At 48.2% G+C, this 23439-nt stretch overlaps 1 protein-coding gene across 2 annotated transcripts in view; it reads left to right on the top strand.

Annotated features, from left to right (window-relative positions):
• The window catches only part of LOC125947933 (nuclear pore complex protein DDB_G0274915-like), a 77062-nt gene extending 62634 nt beyond the window's left edge, over positions 1 to 14428 (top strand). The window contains exons 4-6 of one of the 2 annotated variants that reach the window (XM_049673498.1): positions 5693 to 5820; positions 11011 to 11179; positions 13308 to 14428. In XM_049673498.1, the coding sequence (XP_049529455.1) occupies positions 5693 to 5820; positions 11011 to 11179; positions 13308 to 13987 (977 nt within the window). In that variant the 3' untranslated portion in view covers positions 13988 to 14428. The remainder of the gene's footprint in view (positions 1 to 5692; positions 5821 to 11010; positions 11180 to 13307) is intronic. The other variant, XM_049673499.1, reaches the window with a different exon arrangement.
• The last annotated feature ends 9011 nt before the right edge of the window (positions 14429 to 23439 follow it).

The following is a 23439-nucleotide window of genomic DNA, read 5'->3' as shown; positions in this document are numbered from 1 at the left end:
ACTCGTCGTTTCCGTCGGATGAGGACTACAGCAAGGCTGGCCATTCGATTCGAGCGCAATGCGCAACTCTCTCGTAGTAACTGTGCTGTGAGCGGTTCCAAGGAATCGAATCCAACCAAAGAGTGCGCCAGGAGTGCAATGCAGTCGTTGTGCATCTTTCGACAAAAAGCGAGCCACCAGCTTGTGTTGTGAAGATGCAGAGTTGATGTTTGATTTTGGGGTTTCGTGAACCAAACTGCTGGCCTGCCATATGCCACTAAGCCAAGGCTGCCGATAAGTGACGATGCGACGATGATACGACGACACATTTAAACAGCAAACTGTAGCCACCACCTAGCAGCAGGTTCCAACATCTGTCTATCACATCCGTTACGGCATACGGCGGCACATCTCATCGCAATACCATCTAAATCCCGCTTTGGGGTATCCCAATTGGAGAAACATTTACATTCAAAGTGAACGATGGTTTGTTGGTATCACCGTTACACCCCTAGCTGGGGCGCTCATTTTCTCACACTCGAACGCTGAATTGCGTTCAGCAATGTTTGCGCCGATCATTGGATTGGCCAGATGATGATGATGATGATGATGATGGTGATGGTGAGCAGCGGATTATCCGATGGAAATAATGTTTGAACAATGTGCAATGTGCAGCAAAATCCTCCCCAACACCCCATGCAGTCCCAAAAACATGCGTTAGCGTGACTTGATCGAAATGGGAAGATAAGGATGAACCCCGGGGTGACTACTGAATGAGCCAGATAATAATGTGGCCGCATTAACTGATGGTGGAGGGCACCGGCGGAAGCCATCGAGTGTAACGTAATCGTTGGCTAATGATATTGTTATCCAATGCTAATTCCTCCATTAGTCTGTCGGTCGCTGCAATGCACCGGTTTTCGCACCGGAAGCGCGTTCGAGGTATTGTTCACGTTTTGATTTGAGTTTCGATGGAACTTTGCGAGCTGCTAAGCAAACTAGCGAATAATCACTGCATTCTATCACACGTACTAGGAGTTGTTAAACAATCTGTGAGTCACTGGTTTAGTACCCTTAAGCTCGCCATTCACGTTCATGCATGCCATGGATTTTTGAATTCTGTGTAACAAGCTGAACGAGAGCGGGACAATGGCCAAACATTCCACGAAAATCGAGTGCATGACAGGGAGTGGCGCGATTGAAGGATGTCCTTTAGATACGTTCGTAAACAAATAAATGTGTTACTGGGAAAAATCAATTTGCGAACAATATAATTCATCGTGCGATATTTTTTTCCTTGTGTTGCTCGCTTGATAAATGACCACTTCATTTTCACTTGAAGTAATCATTGAAAATAACTTAAAGAAAAAGCTAAAACAGAATAATAGCGAGAGTTTTCAACTTTTTTTCCCCAACTCTGCCTGTTGTAAACAAAGTGACACGTGCTGGTCATGGCCTCCTAATCGAGGAAATCGTGAAACCTACCGCTAGTGACGTGGCGTAGATTTGTGAACGGCCCCATACATGATGAAATACATGAACATGGATGTGCCTCTTTCGCTTCCTCTAGTTCAGTACAGCAATTGTCACGGTTCCAGGAGCGCAAACGCATTATTTGCTTGCCAGTTAATGGTGTTTGCTTGACACAGCTCGACACACGCCCCATCTCCCGACACAGCAGCGCTAAGCCACTCCAAAGCATTGATGCCAAAGAGAGGGTGATTTAATCTCGTCCTCCCCGTCCTCCTCGTCCTCCTCGTCCTCCACGGCTTACGAGCGATTACGGGCGCTGAAAACAAATCGTCGGTCGGTGGGCCGCACCATGAATCACGGCTCCGGAGCGCCTGAGCGCACACCACCGTACCGTATCAAAATCCGGCACCGACCAAAGTCATAGCATTAACTGGAAGGAAAACCCCGTTAGCTACCGCCTATCCTCCACCGAACGATGATACTCCCGATAGCGACCCCAGAGTGCAGTGCACGACGTAGCAGACGTAGCTCCTGTCCTGCGCCTGGTCTGGCCTGGGCTTACTCAACTTTTTCATCCAGGATCACCAGGATCCATCGGTGCTCGTGTGCTCGTGTGCTCGTACACAAGACCAGGGGACGATAAATTCCGGATCTCATTTGCATGGCGAAGAAATAAACCAAACGATGGTTTGCCGAGCGCTTAATCGACAAACTCATAAAGCTTTCTGCTGCTTGCTGGTGGTCGGGCAATTAAAACCATCGATAAATATTAAACGGACAGCTTCGCTCACCCTTTTCTGCCGCTCGATTCGACCGCTTGCTCGTTTCCTTCTTCTTGGTACGAACGAACGGTCTTCGGTCTTCTTTCGGCGGAAGAACCATATTCGATTCCGGCTGCCAGCCAGGCGGAATTCTATTTTTGAACTTCCTGCGTTCTTCAGCTTTCGATGCTTATCGTGCAGAACGGGGACTGCGATAGTCGTTTTGCAGTCCTTCAACTAGATACCGATGCATCGGCATTGCCATTGGCATTACATGAAAGGTGAAGCGCTCCCTAAAAAGTTTATCCTCCAAAATGGATCTTCTTGGAATGCGCGTAATTTGAAGCGCAGATGCATCCGGATGTCAATCCGCTCGGTGCGCTACGTTTCGAACTTTTCCGTCAACTTTTCCGTCATATGTCGAACATGCCTGACGTAGCACAATTCGAGAGGTTCGACACAATTTGTTCGACAGTAATTAAGAGAGTTCCTCGTACGCTACCTACGCGCCTCACGACGAGTGTACGTTTTACCAGAAAAAGAAAAAGTTATCCCCAGAAAAACGGTTAACGATTGCGAGTCCACTACGGAAGCAGCACCGGGTAGCAGCAGTACGATTGAAAAAGTTGCACCTCGAAAAGGCACCAAAACAGAACTTCCGGCAAAAGCTCAACCCCACCCACGGGGGGGCCTCACATCGTTGCAGCGACCTCCGATCTTCAGGTAGGAATCGGAGCCTCATTGCAAAAGGCGATACTAACGCTGGCCAAGGTCGGGGTTCCGGGGAAGGGTTCAGGAGCTTCCTGAAGCATGGAAAAGTTGGGCCGCCCCGTTAGCAGAGCACTTTTTGTCCGTTCGATTGCGTCAAAAGTTGTTTGACCCAAGGCACACACACACTAACACACCATTAGGGTAAAACCGTAGATTGTAATGTGGCTTCCATCGTCTGCGTCTGCTTATGTTTGTCAGTGCGAAGTTAATGGCATGGCAGAGTAAGCGACGTACATACGGTTAAATGTATTTGAAGCCCTTAAGTTACTCGGTTATTCATCCATAAAGCTGTGAGTAACGGTGAGCACAGCTGCTTTCATCTCCGGTTGCTCTAAGCAAATGGTTGAGGTCATTGCACTTACTAGTTCCAAAAAAGTTTCGTCACTCAATCCCAAACTACAATTAATGCTCGAGCTCCAGTTGTAGGTGGAGCGAGTTTACGGGGGTTTCGACGTAAATGCGAATTCCATGCGACATTGCTACGGATTTACGAAAAGAAGTAATTGAATTCCAATCCCACTGAGCATAGGACTTTGATAATTCATTTCGGTCGCCAGTACGCCAGTTATGAACATCCCATGCAGGTGTATGAGAGTGCTTGAATATATGAAATCATTTGCCCCCTTATTACGAATCTCCTCACGTCTCCTCGGTGCACCTTACGAAGCTGAAAAAATGAGGGGAAAAAAACGTTCAAATCTATTAAGCTGATTCCATGGCTTCACTCAAATACCTTAAATACCTCATCCGACTGCCAATCGATCGGTGGGATTACTACTTGCAATCCGATTAAAGCGAAAGAAAGTGCCGCTCAGCACAGAGCTTAGAGTCATCGGGACTCATCGGGAATGTGTGAAGCAATGCGGCAAGAAGGCACCGCGCGAAGGGGCTGGGGGGTAGCGGATATTATCATAAATTCCATCCAAAAGGCGCAAATTCCACACATATGGACGCAATTACCAATGCCGCCAGCCATCGAGCCGATCCGAGCTAATGCACGTGGGATTAAATTGACATCCATTCTCCGGGGTCTGGGCCTGTCCTTGGCTTGGCAGGATCCTTTAGTGTCTCAGCAGCGGCGGCAGCAGCAGCAGCACGGTTCGAGATCCACCAATAAACTCCAAAAAGCCGGCACCCGGTACGAAGGAAGTGATACGGAATTAGCGCGAATCCTTTCCCGGGCGCGACCGGATCGATTCCACTCGCTCACCGTTCCGATATCATATTTCGAGAAAACTGTGAGCGCTTTCTTTGTCTTCTTCTCCTCCTCTTCTCCATCACATCCGGAAGGAGCGAACAAAATCAAGTGAAAATATTTGATTTATTACTTGCCACCGTCATCGTGTTGATAATAAGCCCCCCCGACAAGGGCCATCGAAAGAGAGGAAGGTGGTGGTGAGTGGCCAAAGGGACAAGAAAAGGCTTCCAAGCGGAACGGAAGTGCCTTAACGGAAGAAGAAGAGCTTGGCAAACAAAAGGGAGGACAGAATGCGTTCCCCAAACCCAACCCCAAACCCAAACCCAAACGACGGAACATTGGGTTCGCATAAATTTCTCGGGTATTTTGTTTTGTTTTCCATCGGAACTCCCCCCGGAACAACCATGCGCCCTGCTCTTTGCCTCTTTCCAATTCCTGGAGGATTCCGGACCGGTCCGAGAAACACGGAAACCGGAGAATGCCGGACACCGGAGCTTCAAAAACGTAATATTGTCCACCCCGTAAACCCCTCGCCGCAAACAGAAGACACCGACCGGGCGTGCACACAGACTCACGCGCACACACAAAGAGGACAGAGGTCAGATTGTAAACAGGGAAGCCGACCGACGACCGACAACCCGAGAACTAGCAGCGTCTGGGGTGCAAACATTGGCGAAACCTTTTGCACCTTTCCCTTGCGACGACCAAGACACGGAAAACCCTTTTGCTCCGGCCCGTCTGAAAAGGGAAAGCCATCCCGTGGAGAGGGGTGTGAAGTAAAGAAAGTAAGAGCGAGACATACAGATAGAGAGAAAGAGTAAAAAAGGGAAGAAAAAATGGTGGCATTCTAGCCACATAAGCTATGTCTTGCTGATGGGTTTTTGTGTGCCGATGGGGATCAAAAGGAAGGAAACTGAATGGTGGTTCGCCTCGGAGGAAATTCCATTTTCCTTGCCCTCTCTCCCGTCCTGGGCTGTCCGGGCCAACCAACCTTGGGGTTACCTTGTCGCTGGCCATCATCATCATCAGCTTCCAGACCGGCCAGCCAGCCAGCCGGGAGCATAAATCTTTCGCTCAAATGAAATAGCAGGAAATGATGGAAAATGGAAAGGGGAAACGGAAGACCACTCGCCTCGTGACCGGGTCCATTCCATCCACCCCGTGGAGCGTCCCTTGGGAGCCTTGGACCGAACCGATCGATCGATGGCCTAGCGCTGGGGCGAGCAAAAGCGCGGAAGCGAAGTAGCTTCTGCTTCTGGTGTTTAAATTTCATTTCAACATTCCACACTCACTCGGTCACGGTCGATTCTTTGCCGATTAGTGCTTATGCTGACTTTCGGGAGGAGATTAGAGTTCTCGATGGATCGATGAAAGACCTCAATCCATGCCTACTGAGTTTTTTTCATTGAAAAACATTAATGAAAGCAGATGACGACTTATAATGATTCTTTCACTTCTTAACATATTTTGCTTCTTCTTCTGCTTCTTCTTCCTCTTCTGGTCTCTGCAGAACCCTCGACCGAAATCATCGGAGCACCGGATCTGTACATCGAGAGCGGTTCCACGATAAACCTGACGTGCGTCGTAAAGGACTCACCGGAACCGCCAGCCTACATCTTCTGGAATCACAACAACGCGGTAAGTACCCGGGGGCGGCACTGTCCAAACAGGGGGGACTATTCAATCGATATGCTTGGCCTATGTCCTTGGCCATCTGTTCCTGATACAACCCCGAGTACCCGGGTTCATGTCATCATGCCGATGGATTAATTATCCTCGGTTTGTGTTCGCTGCCTAGATTCCGTTTCGATCCGATGCGATCGCAGCTCACATACTAAAGCCTAACCCGCCACCCCCCTTCCCGGTAACTGGTCACCTCTTCGGTCCTAGCTGGAACCTGATCAAAACCGAAGTGACCGGAGTGACACACAATCGATGTTTCCCGTAAGATAACGCCGGAAACACGTAACGAGATAATTGATTCCGCACACACGCACGCACACACACACTCACCGGTCCTGTAGCGAGTGCAATGGCCGATGCCATTGCCACTGTCCTTGGATAATCCTTCAGCACAAGGGAGCAAGGGGAATGTGCCTGCTTCCGGATTGGCGTCATCATCCGGTCCGGTTACGAGTTGTAAGCGAGTTGGCCCTGAGTGCCCGGAGGATAAAATCCCGTGACCATCAGTGGTGGCGGAATGAGCAAAGCGGAATGCATTACCAGCGTAGCCCCCCGTGCACGACGCAGTTGACTTTGGCCACTTTGCACTCCATATATTTCTCGCGTTCGCGTTTCTGTTTTTTTCGTTTTCATTTTTATGTGCCCAACACACCGACCGAGAAAGGAACATAAGAAACACGACGGTGGCATAAAGCGGATGGCGGATCTGATGCTGCTTCGCTTCACCTCGCGCCCGTCTCGGCGCTCGTCAGCTAATTTATATGCCAGCCGAGGTGGACGCCATTCTCCCGTAAAATCCATTACCATATTCATGGCCAGTGGCACACACAGGGCAGACCGGGCAGTGGTCGAACGATCAGACGCCCCGAAGACCAGACACTGCACTGCACTGCACTGCGCTTCCGGAACCGGACGAAGACCGGCGGCTCCCGGGAGGGCTGCCGGGACTGAGCAAGCTGGGACTGAAACGGTGGTCGTCCATCGGATCGTCCTCTGCATCGTGTCTGCATAAATGACAGTAAAAATGGGCTGCCAGCTCCATCGTTTATCCGTTTCGCTGCCACCACTGAGGAGACTACTACTCCGGGTTCGGGTTCGGGTCCGGGAAAGGTGGATTAAGCGAACGTGGCGCTCACATTCGCGGCGCATCATTGCACTCTGATCCGACAGTCCTTGTCGCAGACACACACACACGAACACACACACACTCATCTGATTCCACCTGACCTCACGTGCAAGGGCGCGACGGAAGTTGCCGCCGTGCAGTTGCACCATTTGCGCCAAACGAAATGTCTGCCAAGGGAATAAAATGAAAACCAGTTGGCTGAACGTCGGTTGGGAGCACCCGTCGGAGAACGAGAAAGATGAGACGAGACTAAAACTAAATGAATTAATAGGATATTGAGCACTCACACATACGGGCACACGGACGAACGCACGTACAGGGAAATATCGAGTACGATCGGTCGGACGCGTTCCACTCCGGACGCGAGCCACGAAGCGTTTGGTGGAATTCGTCAGGTGGAAAATCGAAATACGGCAGACAACGTGCAGACGCAACGCACACTGCTTGCAGCTGGTGTAGAGGGAACCAAAAAAAATGTCGGGCGGGCCAATTTTCCCGACAATTTTCCATTCCACCTTCGATTTGCCGGCATGAATATTTTAATCTTTTTTTTTCGGGGTTTGCAATATTCGACCATTTTGTGCCACGCTGCCAGTCAGTGGATCAGTTATGAGTTAGGACACGTTTTTCCTTGTCTCGAGCGGCCTTTTCTTTTTTTTGTCACATTTGAAATAGCTTGGAGTAAGATTCCCTCGACAATGTGACCGTTGACGAGGAAATTAAATTTGAAAATAAGACACACCGTGCGCGAGCCACGCGATTTTGTGTACAGGATCGATAATATTGATAACTGATTTAGTGTTGGAAGTCTCTGCTAAAGTATAAACAACTGAATCATCCCTTTTGATTCTTTTCATATTATAATCATAATAAAAAGGATAGAAAGGAGAATTATGTAAAATCAAATCTGATCATCTCTTTTAAATATTCGTGAAAGATTGGTGTAATTGCATTTTCGATTTGAATTAAATTTTTCCTTCGTAACTAGAATATTAGATTCTATTTAGTAAACCAAAATCGTCCCTTGTAGTTATTTCAGTGCAACAAATTTTGACTACACTTGTTTGATACAATAGAGAACAGGTCAATTTATGCTGGATATCATACAGCAGATGCGTTTCACTGTTCTAGTTGCAAAATATCGATGTCATCCAATCCAACCTTTCCATGCTCAACACTATCAATAGCGCATAAATCATTAAAACTCCAGAATTGCAAATTGGTCAGGAAAATACGGTAGGGAAAACATTCCAGCATTTGCATTGAAACTAGTCAAGCGATACGATAATTCACATTCAAATCATATTCAAAATTGTATTCAAATCAGAACCCCCGGTAAAATGTTCCGTAAACCGAATGTCCGTGCATTTGAATTCTGTCACTATCATCGACCATGGTTCCCATGTCAGATGGATGCTTTACGATGGCAGAATATTACATTTTCAGGAGTGCAATGCAAGGCAATGGGCTTAATTAGTGTTATGGTTTCGATATTCGACTAAACGATGAAATGAAAAGGTTTTAACGTGATCGACAATTTGTAGCCACTGTCAAATGGCTGTTATTACTAACTATTAATACCCATATCCAAAGCTCATTCCAATCCGTTTGCGTCCAATTATGCCTTGAAAAATAATTCCTTGAAAATAATGAAATCGCATACGAATAAAAACGGATGGTTTAAAGAGCAACTGAAGAAATCATTCACCAACGTTTATTTTCCTCAAAACAATACTTAACGAGTTTCTTCTTGGTCCATATTGACGGGCCTCATAAGTCCTTTTTCAGTGTTTAACGGCCACCGGTAACGCTGCATCTCGCGGCCACCAAAATGGCCGTTTCGCATGAACGTTGCGCACAAGGTGTAACCGGAATCGGCAGCATTTTCCTTTCTACGCCGCGCGTTGGGGGAAAATTTTAATGAACCTTCGCGATGCCGTACCATACCGTGGTGCCTTCCAATGCTGCCCAACCTGCAGTGGCGCCCCAAAGCCCGAGCAGCATTTCGCTCGAAATGCACGCGAAGCGGCAAATGGCTAACCGCTGCCGGTGCTAAGTGGGTCGGAAAAATAGTTTGCCCTGTTGCACCTCGGGTTGTTTTCCTCGCATCACCGCAGACCCGCAGACAAGCGTGATGTGAAAACACACAAACCGAAAGGTGTGCAGCGCCGCATTGCTCTCCAGCTCCAGTGCATCATCCTGCTGCTGATGATGGCGATGATGATGTGGATGATGGCGATGAGTGTGTTGAGTTTATTATTATTTCTCACAGCATCTCAACACTGCACTGTTGTGCCCGCGTTGTGCGCGTTTATATTGTGTTATAATCATGCTTCATGCTTTTCATGCAGCCAATCTCTATCCCTTTCAATGTGCTTAGACACTCGTTCAATCTGAGTCTCGTTAGCCCTTGGACCGCACTTAAACCGGTTAAGGGATACAGGAAGCCTCTCGAGGGACTACTGCCAATCCATTTACATTTTTTCCATGCTCCGGCTGTCGATATGTATGTGTGTGTATTGCGAGGTGTATGGCGTCGTCAAAACGCGTCTAACCGAACGATCCCGAACACATCACAGCCTCACCAGCAACAACAGCAAGTACGGGAAGGAAAAACGAATAGAAATCCCCAACATCCGGTCGTAGCGTATGCGGGACGAGCTTACGGCCAAGGTGGCCACCCACCCGACCCACCCATCCGGTGTTTGTATTAAATCTGATATTGATGTTGCTGATAAACACCGGAAGCCCGAAAGCGGAAACCGGATACCCCGCCATGGCCATTCTGTTACTGCCGTTGCTGATGCTGTTGCTGTTACTGCAACCGACCATACATCTGTTACATGGGCATGAAGGGAGTGACGGAAGGGACCCAGCTTGTCCTCCATGCAGCCGTTGTGGTTTTGCTTTGGCCCACACCAACACCACGAGCCCAAAGTTCCCGAAGCACGGAATAAAATAAAACAAATAATGTAGAACCGAGGAGCGGCCACACGCGGCACGTGGGCGTCAATGAGGTTCGATTCCAGCGGCGAGGGATCATCCTACCACCATCACCACCACCACCAGCAAGCACTCCTCATCCTGCTGCTTGCACACCTTTTCGCACCGCACTAGCGCCTGAACCAGCTGCGCCAAACTCACAAATATTGACTCATCAATAATTCATGAAACAGAATTACGAGACGGGATCGAGATGGCAGACGGAGAGGGGATGATGCAGGCAGCAGTGCAGTGCACCGTGGCACACGCGGAACGCGCCCCGAGCAGAAAGCTTTATGGTCGATGGGTTCGGTTTATCCCAGGAGTTTTTTGCGTATTTTTTTTTTGCTCGATCCTAGGGGGTATTTGGAAAAAACTCTCTCTACTGGGTCCGCAGTAAACCGGTCAGCACCGAAAGGAGGGGTTCCGGTGGCTGCTGGGCGCACAACCAGGGAGTCAGGGCCACCAGCCAGTCAGTTGTGATGGTTGTGACGGTGACGGTAATGGCGATGTTTACGATCGTACACACCTAATATGGAGGGGCACACGTCACACGTTGTTGACACACGAGGATGAGGATAGACAGGAACGAGTGAAGACGCTCAACAAGTCTTTTCGATGGGCATGAGCGACTGAGCGCTACAAGTGGGAGCTTTATTCCATTACAACCCATAATTTGGCATTCCTGCAGTGCAACTGCAGCTGCAAATGGGATATAAACAGTTCATTAATCATGCAGCTGAGTGAAATTGCAATCATCAATCGAACGATCGACGACTTCACGCTTCAGAGCTGCTCTCTGCTGCAATCTTTTTGTGAATTTTTGGGCAGAGTGAAGAGCGATAAAGAGACAATGCAACGAAAAGAAAACTCAACCTTCAACAATGGATTCTTCGCATTTTCCTCCGCTTTTGATCAAGATAGCTGCGACCGTGACGTCACATGTTTGCGCTTGATTTGACAGCTGTCATATTATACACATCGCTAATGTCACACCGTGACACCCGGTTTCTCTTGCTACACTTTTTGCTTTGCAGATCATCAGCTACGATTCGCCGCGTGGCGGCGTCTCCGTCATCACCGAGAAGGGCGACACGACGACTTCGTTTCTGCTCATCCAGAGCGCACGGCCATCGGATTCCGGACAGTACACGTGCAATCCGTCCAACGCCAAAAGTAAAAGTGTCACCGTGCACGTCCTAAACGGTAAGTCCACTAATTCATATCGAAGCGAGGCGAAGCGAAGCGAACGAACGAACGAACCACCATCACCACCACCATCACCACGTCGATGTGCAGCATCTGTTACCGCAACTCCCTAGTGTTTTCCCTGGCAAAGGTCCTCTCCAAAGGACGGACAGGACGGTAAGGATGGTCTGCTAAAGGACGGTCGCGTCTCGGTGGTCCCGTTTATATTGCTGAAATGTTTTGAATCGTGATTGATGGTTTCAATAATGGACTTTTATGAGATTACCTTGGACTACCGGGTTCCGCAATGTCCGATGACGGCGACCACGATGTCGTGCTGCTGCTACTTCTACTATTACTACTGCCACTACTACCACTACTGATGGCTTGCATTACAAACCGTACTGGCCAGTTGTTTGGCCAAGAGGGCAAGTTTATGCAGGGCAATAGAAGCCCCGTTCCCCCCCTGTACTACTGCTGGTCAACCACGGCAGAAGTGTGTGTATCTTTCTCGCTGTTTGAACCGGAGCCCTGGTATGACCTGGCATCGATTCACATCTCGAACTGCATCCACCGGACTTGCAGCCTCGGTGCAGCGTCATCGTGGACCGTGTTTGGTTGGTGGTTAAGGTGCGGAACGCTGGCTCCCATCACAATTCCAGCGCTACCCTACGGGAGAAATGTCAATAAATCACCATTCTCCTAAGGTATCGTAGCGACTCCCGGTCGTTCGGTTGCCGGAGTGCCTGCTCGATGGTAGAATTCTGGTCAACCGCTCGAGCTCGAGTGCTTTCACGACCGTGGATCGAAAACAGCGAAGAGTCACAGCATTGGAATCTTTGGCGGACCACCGTGTGGTCGTGGCGACATTGGCCACAATTGACGCAATCCAATCCGAGCACCCGAGAACGGCTGTAATGGAATTGGGATTGGCCACCGCGCTGGCACCCCATTAAAGTCGAATCAATTTCGGTTTGCACATTCCCCGGGGGAGCCAGGACTGAGGACTTTAAAGTAGGTCCAGGTTGAAGGACTGTGAAGCTTCACAGTCTCCCCGGTCAGTTGAAGTAAATTGTTTCCTCATGGACCTGTGCAAAGCACGGTCCTAGGGGGCCTCCTGGAACATTACACTGGAGCCCAGGGGAGGATGGAGAAAACTTTCCTGATCAAACGGAACGGACGATGCGCACCGTTGTCCGGATGGTTCCAGATTATGCTAAATTAATTTTCGATTCTTTTCAACTTTACTAATAATCTTCCGCTTATTGCGATCAGATACAATAAATAAATCCGGGACAGAAAAGTTTCTCCTGCCTCGCCTCTCTGTTCCTAGGCCGCTGGCCGCATGGCCAGATGGTCCTCCAGGGTCCAGGAGTTTGATGAGAAGTACATGATTTGGGGAATGAGAGGAAAGCGAACGTTTGGGATAACGGCCCGATAATGGGTCGTTTAATCGTTTGCATAAAGTTTCTTTTGATTTTTTATTTAAATTTTACGGTTTTGAAACAATTTTAGTTCTGATAAATTTAGGACGAAATTCAATTTTTGGAACAGTGTCACGTAAACAGCGTTTAACGGGGCGCCATCTTTGATCTCCCGAAATACTTATCCATGAAAGGATAGTTTGCAAAATAACGTAAGCTGTCTATTCTCTTTCGTCTCATGACAAGCCACTGAACGGTCCTCAGACGGTCAAAATAATTCATATTTTACGATAGTTTTTCACGCTTGAAAAAATAACAATGGAACAAGATATGCTGCACACAAATTTAGTTCCATATAAATAAAATGAATAATTTTCTTTTAATGTTACTTCTCCTAAAAATTGCTTTAGGACACAATTAATCAGCTATTTTTTTTAACAAAATAACGTATCCTACGAAGATGATAAATGACGGCCTGCATATTGTAACATCTACAATGATTGAAAGAAATCAAAATTAAATACTTCAAGGCACACTCTGACGTTGTTTGTTATGGTGATACTGATGCTGATGATGGTGACGATGGCGATGGTGGTTCGCGGCGCGGTTCGTGGTACGGTGCGTAGCGAGCATCGACGAAACGCAGCGAAAACGAAAACGAAACAGAGAAAAAAGCATTTTGTCCAACTGGTTAAGAACAGTTTGAGGGAAAAATTTGACAGGTGTTTCCCATTCCGTTTCCAGGGGAGTACCCAGCAGCAATGCAGCGCGCGGGACAACCGCATCATCGCACGCCACACAACCATCAGCTGTTGGTGCTGGCCTCGGTGCTGGTCTCGTACTGGCTCTGCTCCATCGGTATGCGGCTTCCGAGTGTGGGTTCCGGTGGTACAGTCCGACCCTCGCCGTCGTAGCCTGTTTGCTGCACCGCGCCCTACTGAGCGTCCTGGCGTTCGCATCGCCGTCGTGGTACCGACGCACTCCCAGGGCCCGTACACCCTTCGCTTCACCTCACTGCACCTTAAGGCCCCACTACCCTTTGCTTCCCCCGTTGGGCCGGACGCCCAACGGCGATAACAACCATCACCAGGGCAGGGGCGACAGCGAAGGTGGTGATCCCTTCATTATACCGCACCATACGTGCCACTCTTCACCGTCGTCCTCCTCCTCTACTCGGAGACACAATCACCACAACCATCGCTGGCGAACGGAGGCGTCCGCCATCGCCGTGGATCGGTCTCTTCGCGCCTGCACCCTACAACAACAGTGCAACAGTAGTGGTTGTTGCCAGCGGTTCCGCTGCTGTCTATGGTCGCGACGTAGCAGCTCTCCGACCGCGAACGGATGTCCCCCGCGTGCCGAGACGCATCTACGACAGCGAAGGTTCCAACCCGTTCGATGAAACGCCCGGTGATGAAGCGCCTCGTGGTTCGTTTCTCCATTCCCCGTCACACGCACACTCACACACACACGCACACACGCGCGCGCGAGCGAGGAATGGGGTGCCGAGTGAAGGAAGACTCATGAACCTTCTTCTCGCCCCACTTTTTCCTTAGAAATAGTCTTTCCATTCTCCGCATCATCCACATCCTGGTGGTGCACCGATCGTGGCCCTAGGAAAGACTCGGGCCACTGGCCACTGGCCTCTAGCCGGCGATGGTCGACACATTATGGTGACCCTCTCCTCCTCCTCGTAACGAGTTGATGTGTGATGATGGAGTAGTAGCGTGTGACGCGTTAATTGTAAATTTACTCTAGCAGCATCAAGCCTACACATAATTAAAAAAAAAAAAAAACAGCGTTCGGTAAGAGGAACTGACAGCCGACCGATTGACCTGGAAAACCTGGGTAGCAGAAGTGAAAAAAAGTAGTACACAACACACACCGATACACACCCGCGGACACACTAGCGTCATCGAATTCATTGAAGACAGCAAGGTTACGACGAACTCGGTTAAGCACAAAAATCGCGAATGGCTAAGCGCTGTGTGCGTGTGTGTGTGTGTGTGTGTGTGTGTAGCAGTGTGCGTGTGCCAACTGGTAGCACACGGAGCAGCTTGGAAAATGCTTATGAACCTAAGTGTTTGCAGCAGCAGCAGCAATCGATGATGAAGAAACGAATGCGGTCGACAGGCACTCGGGTGTTGGAATGGAGTAAGTTAAGTAAAACAAAAGAAAGTCTGTTAAAATGATCTAATCTTTAGGTATCTCTCATAGTAAAGTAAAATAAAATAAAGAAAAATGGAAGAAGGCAAAACAGCCGCGTAATTGCACGAACAGTCCAGAGAAAGAGAGAGAAAGATAACGAGAGAGTTTCCATTGCTCCCCGTGATCATCGATCATTCGACGCGCGCGCGCGTTGAGTAGCAGCAGCAGGATGAGTTAAATCAATTTTAAAGAAATCAACCAGGATTATACAGATATAGAGAGAAAATAGAGAGAAAGGGATAGAGAAAGAGAAAGAAAGAAAGAGAGAAAGAGAGAAAGAGAGAGAAAAAAGAGAGGAAAAAAAGAAAGGACAATGTCTCTATGTCAGGTGGATAGAGTGATGTTAACTGAATGAAACCGACCTTAGATAAATCAAAACACACTTCAGAAAAAAGCGGGACACAGCGAACGAAAGATAAAAAGAGAAAGTGTGTGTATGTAAGAGAAAGAGAGAGAAAGAGAGAGAGAGAGATAGAGAGAGAGGAAAGCAACTAGGGAGTGAACAAGAGAGAAAGGAGTACATTGTAATCAGTGTGGTCCTCGAGTTGCTAGAGAGATGGTTAGTAAACCGCTTTCTTCCGTTAAAACTTGCTCCGTCTCTGCCTCTCTCTCTCTCTCTCTCTCTCTCTCTCTTCTCTTCCTTGATGTTTGATTTTCTCGTTCACCCATCTTTCGAAAGGAAAATCCTGCTGCTAGAGATCCTTACTTCGGCCTTGACATGGTCAAACCATAAAAAAAAACACACACACAGACACGCAGCGCGAGAACGAGTCCTGTCCGCGATGAAGCATCAGCGATTATCAGGCATCTTCTCTCTAGTGGGTAGTAAATGGAACGACAGTTACGACGTACGACGCGTGTACTGATGAATGCCAAGTTGGCAAGTGGGGGAAAACGTGAAGTATGGAGAAAGTTATTAAGTTAATTTTTAAAACCACTCGTTAAAGTATGATAATATATGAAAACCCAAAATCAAGAAACGCGAAAGCAGAAGAAGCAGACGATGTACTCATAAATTACACAAACACACATACCGCCACACACACACATACACGGTTATCGGAATGATTGAGTGATACTTTTCATATTTCCATCGCGCGAGAAACGAGCAGTGATGGTCCGTGGAGGTCCTGCAGCTTCGTGCGGTGCTCCCTGGCCTGGCTGCATCGACACTGACCGCGCGCCGGTGGTCATTTTAGGGACAAAAAGAACAAATGTTAAAACCCACAGACAACCGCACACACACACAGACACTCACACAGTTCATCATCACATCCACTGCTCTAGTAAACCTTCCTGGCCTGTCCAGCTACTGGCATTCCCAGGAGCTCACTGGAAGGTCAAACAGAAAGAAGATGAAAAACCCGTTTACAAAATGGCCAGACGATGGTAAGAAAATAGTTAAAAAAAAAAAGACAAACCCAAGAGCAGCAGCAGCAGCAACGATCAACTAGCGACCGATCCCTGGCCCCAAAGAATCACAGACACAGAACTGCTCCAGCTGTATCCAGCTGAGAAAATAGTAAATGAACAGATTTAATTATCATGAAATTGAAATAAAAACACAAACCCTCGGGATCCCCCGGGTGGGTGTCCGAGCTTTGTGTGTGTGCAAGTGTGTGTGTGTGTGTGTGTGTGGGATAAAAACACGAAAGCATCCAGAACGAAGAGTAGATTCCGGTAATGCAATCTGGTTGGGCAATGATTCTGCATGATGTTTTCTCTGTGGGAGTGCTGGAAGTGGGAGGAGGGGATTCGGATTTCCAGAGACCCCGGAGTGACCCATGAAATCCACAGAGATCACCGAGCAGATGTTGGTTTCCGGGATGCATACCAAACACCCATACCCACACACACACACACGCAAGGAAAAAAATAAAACAAACCCTCTGGTGAACCCTTTTACCGCCGTATATGAGAGATACACAAACACATCCACAGACACACAGATACACACGAACACAGAGCGAGAGGAAAAGGAATGGAAATTATAAGAGCAGCAGCAGCAGCAGTTGGAGTAGTAGATGGAGAAAGAAGAGAGGAGATGTGTGAGAGGAATACAGAGGGGAAAAAAACCGGCGAAAGAACGAAAAGGAAAACACAATATATGATAAATGAATGTACAAAATAATGGAAAAACATATATATGAGGAAATAAAACATTAAAAACCGTAAACTGACGTCATCGTCCTGGTAGTCGCGTTGTTGTTGTTGTGGTAGAGATCTAACAGCCACGTGGCAGTTCGGAGCCAAATTGTGAGTGAAAATACATCAAATAATTAACAGATTGGTCGTGGGTGCGTGGCACGTGCACGGGCGATGATGCTGTTTCTCTTTACTGTTCGCTTTCCATCTTTCTCGTTCACTTAAGGTTTCCAGGAGCAACAACATCACAACAACCGAGCCCCAGCGAACTGACATGCCTTCCACTGACGCCGAGCGTTACTCCTGGTAACACATCTCGCGTGTACTGCTGATGGATTGCTTCGTTTGTTTTGATTTTATTTTGTTTCGTTTTTTATCCAATTTACAAATGCCATCGAGTAAATGATACTCCGCGAGGAAAGAAGAGTTTCGCTTTACTGTTGATTAGTGTAGTGATATGATATGGTATCAGTCATGGATTGGTTTAATTGACTCCTTAGACATTTTTGTAGATTTTCCTAAGAAATACCACAGTTCATTTTGAAGCTGGTCCCCTTGAACGCTGCCATTCGCTCGGAGGAACACTTCCCAAAAGCCCATTATCAGGCAGCACAACATGGCGGCAATTATTCAATCGTTCACCTCAGTTTCTTCCGTTCCGCACCGCGCAATTTCAACCGAAACCATGTTGAACACGCTACCATACATGCTGTTATCAGGCCAACATCCGTAGAACATCGTTAGAATCCGACGCTACTAGAAGCTTCCTGTTTTCCTTCCTCAGAACATGCATGGTCTGTAACATGGCCCACCATGAACACACACACGATGAAGGAACAGCACGAACAGCAGCAACAGCAGCAGCAGCAGATGCCTGAGCATATTAATTTACACACACCCTTTAACCCCGCTAGCTCGTTCGCGCTTCGAAAAGGAAAAAGGGGATTCCCTAACGAGGACAGACGACGATTGGGCAAACCTCCTCCTCGTCAAGACTCGCATCGCTTGCCTTCTCTATATAGTAAACTCATAACGCGCTACCGTTGTAAGCGCCCTTCGACGTACAAATCCGTACAGCACCGTCCTGCGACCGGATGTCGAACTTGGATATCGACTTGCTCCATCTCGGGGCTTTATGAGAGTGCATCGATATCCCAGCTCACTCCAGTGCACCGAGTGGCTCCCGGATTGAAGTGGAGCGTATTATCGATGTTGTTATTAAGGCACTTACCTCTCCTCCCCCGCCTTGGGTTGCCTTGAAACCGAGGGCCACGGATGTCGACGAAACCGACGTCAGACGTTATGAACGTCCCAATGGAGTTCATAAATAAAACTAATTAAAAGCGAAGCAGCAGTAGCAGCAGGAGCAGCAGCAAGAGCGCCACAACGGAATTGTGTCACAGCCGGTTGACAACGCGGTTCGGCGACGGTCCTTCCGATGACGTGTCCCCGTGCGCTCCGTGGACCGATCGAGCGCACCACGACGCGACACTGCGGTTTTATGGCTTTTCTTCGTTTTAATTGCCTCATACGCGCACCCTCGACATTAGGAATTTAATGCTCATAAATGGGGAGTGGGCGAAAGGGTCCCACACCACAGTCACACCACCACATCCCCGCGGTTCGCTTCACTCTCGGGGGAGGAGGTTAGGCACTCATTCCCCCCATATATATGTACTGCATACTAGCGTATCATGGCGAATGGAAAATGAAAGAAAAGCAACGGAAAAAGTGAAGCTAAAACTGGAAACGCTGGAAAGCCATAGTACTTAGGGGTCATGACGGGAGGGCTGAGCTTCGGCGCGGGATCCGGAGGACACTCGCGGCTCGCTGCAACGGCCAATCGTCTATCGCCCTCATCGCGTCGTCCACGCGTCGTGGGTGGGGAGTATATGTACAGGGCTAAGGTGAGTGGCAATCACCTCCTTACGGCCCTCACCCGAACTAGCAGAAAACAGGTAGTGCCGGGGAAAGGATGGTTCGGGTGGAGAGGTTGTATTATTTTTCCATCGTCACCGGCGGTGCCTAGCCGAAGCGCCCGAAGCACGACGCAAGAGGCGTAATGTTTTCTGATGAATAATAAATCCGGAGTTTGAGGCATGGCATAATCCACTCGTGAAGCCCCCGTATGCTACGCGATGGGGCCCAGGCCCGGTCGCTTCAGCTGCACAGTGGGAAAATGGTGCAGCTTTTTTTGTGAGAGTAAAGGTGGAAAACCCCTTTTTTGAGTTAGTTTTGGCCTTTAAGCAACCATTTGAAGATGGAAGATGATGCCTTATAACTTACGAGAGTGCTGACTCGTTGCTCAGGTCTTCACAACATGGCCTGCTGAGGATGTATTTTGTTTTCTAACAGCCACCTTTATGGCCTTCTGTTTTGTTGATTTTTATTGTTTCGTTTCACAGGTTACTGAGGTCCTTTGGGTAAGACCCTTAGGTACTGATCGATGGAGAAGAACTATCAGATTTTTCGGATGCAAACCTTATGCCTTCTACAACATACGAGGCTATCGATCCGTGGCTGTATGTAGGAGCTTTAGATTGTATTTAAAAGTATATAATAACTAATAATTAATAACTATTTGCTAATTAATCGTTTCGATGGAGAAAGAAAAAAGAAAGAAAATAAGAAAATCAACACATTTATTTTAGGAATAATTTTTTAGCCATCTTATAAAGTATCATTACTTCTTTCATGAAATCCAAAAAAAACAGCAACAAGAGCTTTTTAATAGTCAGACTACTCGTTAACTCTTTCCTTACATTCAAAACAAACTATCGGTACTCATATTAACTTTGTTTCAGATAAAATATCCTTCGTTTGCAACACTTTTGTCCAACATTCGCAACAGTTCACCTCCAGGTGTGCCTGTCTGCTTGCCTGCCTGCCTGCCTGCCATCATGTAAATATGGTTCACGGAGAAATAAGCAGAAAGAAGGCACGATGAACGTGATTCCGAAATATGGTTCCCTCCGGTCCCCCACCACTCCCGGCTTATTTCCATCCAAGTACCCATCGCCCGGCTTATGCGACCGACACCGGGGTTCGAGGGCTTCGTATCCAATTACACTGTCACCGCGCGGTACAAAGGGATTGGAGGATACGGTTTCTTTTTTTTTTTTTCCTTTTCAAGAGCGACTAAAAAACCCACACACGAGTCCCTCCACCATGTACGCCACTCGATGGAACGCGGAAGTGGATGGAACTACACCATTGCACCAGCTGTTATCGCTGGACAAATACATATCTTTCGCCCGTCTGACTGCCTGCCACGTTTCGAAGATTGCAGAGAGCAGAGAAGCGATTCCTCGTTCCGTTATTGCATGGCACGATGAAACGATGTTGAATGTATGCAGATGGTAGCGATGCGTTGCCATTGGTACCATTGTGGCGTGATCGACGCACCATCAATCCCAATTTACGATTCGTTTCCACGAGTCGCCAGCCAGTCCTCCACAATCCAGTCCGATACCAAGCGGTACGTCGTAGGCACAAGGCCGGAACCGTGGGAAACCGATCAACGCGATGCAAAGCCACTCTTATCGCTCGAGCTTTTCGATCTTTGGGTACACTTTTACGTTCCAGCATAAAATGGAACAAATGGTTTTGGCTGACGGGCTGGCTACTGCTGCTGCTGCTGCTGCTGCTGCTACTGGTGTCTTATTGCGATGAAAAATCGTTCCCAGTCCCAGGCCCCGGTCCAATCGCGCCGATTCGTTGATTGTGTGCTGCATGAATGGTGCACCGCCACCTTTGATTGTCAATAAAGTGTCGAGCATCGTGAAGCACCGACCAGGAGCGCTCCCAAACGAAACATCAATTCGAAAGAGACTAGGAGAGAGAGAGAGGGAGAGAGAGAGAGAGAGAGAGAGAGAGAGAGAGAGAATTTTCGCTTTACTTTGATCCTATCAAATTTGATTTACTATCGAGCACATAAAATCAGTTTCGCCAAGAAAGGCCAACTTATATTGCAGAGCTTAAGAGCTGCTGTTGAGAGCACAGAGCGATCTCCAGGAAAATGAGCGAAATGATATGCGAATCCCAAGCACACTTTCCATCGGATTCCCAGGCCCTAAATCAGTGCAATCACGCATTTCCATCTCACTCCATCTGCTGCTCCTGGACTGACCTGGTAAGAAATGGTTGTTCCCGTTTCCCGTTTGTTATCAACAAGTACTTAGGCAAACGACCAACGACGGTGGATGTTAAACCAAAATGCTTCGCTACAATATCAAACATCAATAAGGTGATATGTGCGTCTATCAATTCAAGGAATGGCCGTTGGGATCCCTTGAAATCGTTTAGCCACTTCAACGTAACACCCACAACGTCAGATAAAAGTAGACGACTAATTGCATCAGTCGGACTCGTGCAGCAAAAAAGGAAAAATAGATATTGTTTATCAGACTTTTCTTCTTGGAACCTTCTGTATGTGTGTGTGTCAGCAAGAATGTATGTGTGTGTCACCGGCCACAATCTACTTAATTAACTGCCGGATCCTCGAGACAAGCTAATGAAACAACTTGAACGCATCGAGCCGTGCACGAGGGTGCTCGTTGCTGGAACATTCCTTTCGCTGTAATTCTGTTCACGCAGTACAAGATGCAGAGGGTGGTGGTTTTTTTCATTTCGACAGGAAAGTTCCTTTTGGAGAATTTCAACACCATCGAAGTGCTTCATCGAACCTCAGCTGTGGCGTCATCTTGAGTCAATTAAAAGCAAATTACTAAATTCTGGCACTCTCTGTCTTTCTTTGTGTCTCTATCTCTCTAGGCATGGGTTTTGGTATTGGGCAGAGACAGCAGTATTTTGCTTAACACATTTTTAATCTATACTCTTTTCAGTAAACCATAAAAAAATAAGTTGCATTTTATTTATTTAGCTCTACTTTAGGAGCTTCAATACCTTTCAAACTCAACTGCAAAACACATCATTTGATTACAATCACTTCATACACTTAAAGCAACAGATCTCTGTAAAAGCTATCGATCTAAATTAATACCGAAAAAGCTCCGAGCACCATCGCTTCAATAAATCTTCATCGCATCTGTCCGTCTTTGAAGATCCCGATCACAAAGGGAAGTTGCAACAATTTTCCCTCTCCTCCCTCCGAATGGAACCGCTCTTAATGCTTACACTCCAACGCTCGTGAATTCCGTTTTCCGTTTCTTGCTTCTGCGAACCTGCGAGCGTCTTCATCGAGCGGAACTTTTCTTAATCCCCCCTCCCCCTCAAACCAAACCGCTTTGTTCGTTTACAGCTCGAGCAACGCGCACCAATCATGGTGGTCAGATTCTCGCCGACGCCGACACCTGACCCCTCTCTTTTGCCTCTCCCCGTTCCACCATCCGCATCAACAAAAGCACATGCACTACTCGCATGAATGGTGTGCGCATTCGAAAGACGCTTTCCACTTAATGCACTTCGCATCGACGGCAAAGGGGTGCTCGTGAAGGTGAAGGGAACGACCCATTCGTTGCCATCACCCATCGGTTGGTGGCATCGAAGTGACCCAAATGACAAGACCTCGACCAGCGTCCTTCGATCCGATCCCGAAAGATGATTGAACACGAAGATTTATGGCAGGGGCGCTCCAGTCGGAAATGCCACATCGACACGGTTTGGTAGGGGGTTGTGGAACAGGGGATGCAATCTCCTCCCTTGTCGCCACCCCCTAGCCACACCCTGACCGAACTTTGGGGGAGCAATTGCGCACGAAAGTTGACATGCAAATCAGGCATCCCGATTTCCGATTTCACTGATCGAACTCGGAAGGAACGGGGAAACGTCTCCGGTTCCTGGCAAGGGAAAAGGGAGGAAATGCACTTCAGAACCCCGACAGTCAGCTTCTTCTGGCAGTGGCTGGCTGGCTGGCTGCGAGCTGCGAATCGAAAAACAACTTCTAATCGGTTCGGTAACAGGAGCTTCTCGGTTCGGGTTGGTCCAGGAAGCGAAGGCGAAGACGGAGAGGTGGCAGCCGGAACTTGGAAGGGGTTGGAAGTAGCGATGAAGCAATCTAGCGAGTGATAGAGCATGCACCGCACACACTCTCGAGTGCTCGAGTGTCCTCCCCCTTCCTTTCCACACCATCACCACCACCATCGCATTGCGTTTCGTTTCGCATTAGCAAAGTGACTTGTCAGAAAGCAAAATGGCGTTGCAGCAGCAGCAGCAGCGACGGCAGCAACGGTAGCAGTCGATGGCCTCCATCGTGCATCCCTTGGTGCAGGTGCGGTTTTAAAGTTACGTAATGGATACCGCTTCTACTGCTTCTTCTTCTTCCGTATCGGCTGCCTTCTGGAGCTGGAGCATCGGTCAAGAGAATGGCCACCACCGTGCTCAAGTAGGTGCACCCTCGAGTACTCATTCTACTCCACCCCCAGGGCCGGTAGCCTTCACCTCCATTAATCAATGGCAGGTCTTGATGGTGCAACTACAAATACCCATCGGCCCATGAGCCGACTCCCGACCGGTGTGTTTGTGTGTGTGTGCGTGGCCCCT

This window comes from Anopheles darlingi, chromosome 2 (genome assembly GCF_943734745.1).
Source record: "Anopheles darlingi chromosome 2, idAnoDarlMG_H_01, whole genome shotgun sequence".
NCBI classification, from domain to species: Eukaryota; Metazoa; Arthropoda; class Insecta; order Diptera; family Culicidae; genus Anopheles; species Anopheles darlingi.
Note: the sequence above shows the minus strand (reverse complement) of the source record. Positions and strands in the feature narration are given on the sequence as shown.